Here is a 4427-nt window from a genome sequence, read left to right as displayed (position 1 = left end):
AGCCAGTCTGAATAACTAGTGAAGTAACACTATGCCGAACTATATTGACACATATGCCCCTCTAGGGTGGAGAAATGACTACCGTTATAGCGAACCAAAGAGTCACGGACCTACATAATTCCCGAGGTCATTATAATACGGGAAATAGCGAGGAAGGGAAAGAATCGGGACTCCGGAAAGCTTAATCCCACTGGGGCTTAACTGGTCCCACTCGGCTTTAGACCGACATCCGTGAAAGTCTGGGGTGATCCAAGAACTATGTCCATTTTAGGAAAACATAGCCACTGCTTCCCCAGATTAGGGTCCATCTTGATCTATGACTAGAACAGGGCGAGACACTATGGGGAAGTTTGTGACTGAGATGAGATCTAAAATATAAAGGCTTCGCTGAGTGAAGGGGATGTTTCTTTCTATCAATCGATTCTATTCTACACACTGAATTGTACTTTCTATTTTTCCTTTGATTCAGCAAGACTATCCTGTCCGCTACAATGCATTGGTCGACCACGGTTCCGCTGCTCTGCAGCTCAATGCTTACTTTCGTTACGGGTTCACTTGCGCTAGAGCGGGCGGATAAGCACTATGCTATCATGGACAATGATTGGTATACCGCTGGCTTCGTACCTTACTTGGTTGCTCTTGATGGCGATGTGGAAATCCTGGGCTTAGCCTCTGGTGTGTATCTATAATATATTTATCGGCGCAATTGTTCACTAACCGGATTTTTAGATACGGCCAACACCTGGCAGGCACAGGGCGCATTGCACGCAGTAGCAACCCTAGAGGCCGGCAATCTCAGCTGTATTCCAGTCTACTCTGGCGCCACATGGCCACTAATCAACACTCCGAACCGCTTCCATGCATGGGAGATGATTCATGGCGTGCTGCCATGGCAAGGCGCCTTCGCGCCCGAGAATAAGACTCTGGAGGCAGAGGGTGGTGATCCGAAATCTGGCGATCCGAACCGTATCGTCAAGGAGGCTTTCAAGGAGGGTTTCCCCAAGGGCAGACCGGAAAACTCCACCTCGGCTGCTAACTTCATGGTCGAGATGGTGCACAAGTATCCCGGCCAGGTAACCATTTACTCGGCTGGTGCCTTGACCAATGTTGCGCTTGCTGTGCGTATGGATCCGCAGTTTGCGTCGCTTGCTAAGGATCTTGTGATCATGGGTGGGTATGTCGATCTGAATATGCTCCAGGCCACTGGAAACATTATGCAAGCAGATCACCAGTCGGACGTTAGTATCCTTTCAATAATCCCATGATTTATGTTGACATTGGCATTATAGATCAATCTCATGATCGACCCCGAAGCTTCTAAGATCGCTCTGACCGCAGACTTCCCTAACATTACCATCGCCGGCAATGTTGCTAACCAGGTCTTCCCGACCAAGGAGTTCTTGGAAGAGGTTCGCTCGGTTCCAAACCCATACAGCGAACTCTTCTATAAGTATTACGATCTGTCTTTCCCCTTCTGGGATGAGACCGCTGCCGCTTTGATGGTAGACCCTTCTATCTCTGTTAACCAGACTTCAGGTATGTCATGTGGAAGTTGGGTTCTTAGTTTTATGTATTGTGGCTGATATTTTCAAGTATATCTGGATGTGGACACATCGTACGGCAGCCCCAACTATGGAAACATCCATGTGTACCAGAAGGCCCTTGCGCCTCCTGGTATCCGGGAGGTGAACTATGTGTTCGAGGTGGATGCTGAGAGACTTATCAACCGGATCAAGCATGCTCTGCAGTATCCTAAATCGTGTGCCGATTTTGAGTAGTTCGAGTGGCCTGTCTAATTTGTGCTTTCTTGTACATATTGACTGAAGTAATGACTAAACAATGGATGGTACGGACCATCGATATATAAATCTCAATGGAGTTAACCTGACCTAGGCAGTAAATCCCATCTACTAAATTCAATATGCGTTTGTGTCCTAACATTAAGGTTATATTTTGTTGCCTACTTCCAATAGTCATATGCATTGTTAATGACAGTGCAAACCCAATTTATTCGTACAACTGCGACTTCCAAGGAAGTGTGTGTACAAAAAGCTCCACACTCTGAAATCAAAAAGAAAATACAGGCAGAAGATTACATGATAATTTTGGTATGGCACACAGGCGGTAGCTTGGATATGCAGGCCAGGCCGAAACTACCGATCAGCCCCTGCAAGAAGGTATCATACACAGTTCGGACCCTTCTCCTCAACAAAATCAATTATTCAAACAAGGCTGGTCAAGACCAACCAGCACAACGGTCCGCATCCCCTTTAGCCCGTATCATGGAAGTCTCCAACCGCCGTCGCTCGCACATGCATTTCATACTATGGGTGCCAATCCGTTACGTCTGGGAGTGGAAACTGCCCGTGCTGGCAATATAAAATGTTGTGGTATCACATGCTTGGTTCCTAGGTTAAGGACTCGTCTAGCTACTTAGCCAGCTTCCTGCTGATTTATGGATAGTCAACCTTTCTTCAGCTCGCTCTCTCTATCCCGAAGCTTTTCGCCGTACCAGTAGGAAATAGCGTCGCTGGCACTCCAAATCCGGCTGCGGTTGGCAAGTCCCAAAATGTAATCATCATTCTCGGATGTGTACTGACTCTTCTTCTGGATATCTAGAAGTAGCCTTGAAGCTTTCTCCTCGACCTCTTGGGATTGAAAAAGATCAATATCGTGAATCTCCCAGAGCCAAGGGATTTCGAAGCTCAGCCTGTGCGCCCAGATCTTCGGTGGCAAGGTAGTAGTATGCATCGCAAATGAAGCGGCCTTCAGAGCAAGAATGGACCCAGCGGGCAGATGTCCAAAAACCATATGTCGCAACTCAAGTGGGAGCCTGTTAAAAATGTCTTGAGTTTGCGAACCTTGGTCCAATGTTCCCTGTTTGTTGAGGGCTTCCATGATTGGAGCAAGCTCGGCGTCCAGCTGGGGGATTTCAACCGGATTGACTACCAATACCTGCTTCTTATGAGCCTTTGTTCTGTGTTCTTTAACAAGTACCAAAAAAAAAGAACGTACTTCTTGGCCTTTGATACTGGGCCACGCTTGTTCGGCGGGTGGGTCTGGGTCGCCGTAAAGGACCTTCAACCTTACACCACTTGTGTCCGTCAAATATTCCATGGCATCAAACAGAACATCCCGCCTAATCTGCTCATATTCACGATGGATACATCTCAGGAAAATATCCTTGTAGCAAATTTGATGGAAAGGAAATACATATGGTGACTCAGAACCATAGACAGGACGATACCTATAAGTGTTAGAAAGAAGTGATAAGCAATTCGAGGGGATATCATACGAAGTAGCAGAGATATAGTCAACGGGATCATGGACAGTTAAGGGTGCGTTCGGATCTTATAACAAAATCGGTCAGTTCATCCAACCTAGTTTAAGGCCTAGGAAGTAAGCGAGAAACTCACCATCTCCTCGGGCAAGATCAAGTTCCCCCTATGAAACAGATATTAACACCTAATATCTTGCATACCGTGCTAGGATAAGCCTTACATTGTCCCAATGCTCACCGACACCGGAGACAAATGATCTAAAAGGCAATACCTATAAGAACATCTCCTAGATAAACAGGGCAATTTTCACCGACTTATCATCTCCAGGGGCATCAGGATTGATACCCAGGCCACAGACATCGTCGAGCCATTCCAGATTGCAGCCCCTCAGCACTTTGTCACGATAATAACCATCATCATCGTCCGTCTCTTCGGGGTCAATCTCTACATTGCTAGAGAATGGACCAGCACATATCGCGCAGTATACTGAATATCCCATGATCCTATCCCCAAGGTTTAATCTAGATAATAGTGACCGGGTTGAGGGAGAACGTTGGATCTGAGTTCGTCACGTGGGTAAGGTGTGGGGCTCTCCAGGGCTCTACCCTCAAGAAATGGGTACGGCTTACCAGTAAACAGTGATGAATGGCCTTGGAGATGGATAAGAGATATCAAGATGATTGATTGGAGAAAAGAAGGAGAGGGGGGAGAAGCTACCTACTGGAAATCCTAACGAACCGGGCCACGTTGGGTGATCACAACAAATGGAACGGAAGTGTATACATACTCGAAAGGTAGTGCAAAGATTTCCAGCAGTGATCATCTTGACAACTAGTAATTCGGTTTTTTTGGGTTCAAGGAAATGTTCTGATTGATGGGTGGGATATCAGGGCTTTCAAAATCCCGTTCAATAGCTTCAGTGTTGAAAGATGTTCGGATCGTGTGAGCAGGGATGCTATCCGTGCCGATATAATCGCCTTGGGCCACATCTTCCGCCGGAAAGTGATGAACTAGTGGAGGCTCTGTTGCTCCGCGGTAGGTGATACCAGATCCGATGGAAAAGAAGATGAAACAAGCGATTGGATTGATTTGAGTATCTCTATCCTGCTGATGGACTAAAGAACGAAAGAGGAACAAGTTCCTCGA

At 46.7% G+C, this 4427-nt stretch overlaps 2 protein-coding genes across 2 annotated transcripts; one reads left to right on the top strand and one right to left on the bottom strand.

Annotated features, from left to right (window-relative positions):
• Window positions 1-530: 530 nt before the first annotated feature.
• On the top strand, window positions 531-1778 carry PGRI_050180 (uncharacterized protein; the record flags this gene model as incomplete). The annotated part of the gene is made up of 4 exons (XM_040792731.1): window positions 531-675; window positions 730-1238; window positions 1290-1536; window positions 1594-1778. 4 exons carry the CDS (start codon window positions 531-533, stop codon window positions 1776-1778), a joined length of 1086 nt encoding a protein of 361 aa, XP_040644698.1.
• A 685-nt stretch (window positions 1779-2463) lies between these two features.
• Window positions 2464-3780, bottom strand: PGRI_050170 (uncharacterized protein; the record flags this gene model as incomplete). Its single annotated transcript, XM_040792730.1, has 6 exons — window positions 2464-2970; window positions 3016-3247; window positions 3296-3350; window positions 3417-3444; window positions 3502-3538; window positions 3596-3780. The coding sequence occupies 6 exons, from the start codon at window positions 3778-3780 to the stop codon at window positions 2464-2466; spliced, it is 1044 nt and encodes a 347-aa protein (XP_040644697.1).
• Between the last annotated feature and the right edge of the window lie 647 nt (window positions 3781-4427).

The sequence above is a fragment of the Penicillium griseofulvum genome (genome assembly GCF_001561935.1).
Source record: "Penicillium griseofulvum strain PG3 chromosome Unknown contig_84, whole genome shotgun sequence".
Lineage (NCBI taxonomy): Eukaryota > Fungi > Ascomycota > Eurotiomycetes > Eurotiales > Aspergillaceae > Penicillium > Penicillium griseofulvum.
This window is presented reverse-complemented; position numbering and strand designations above follow the sequence as displayed.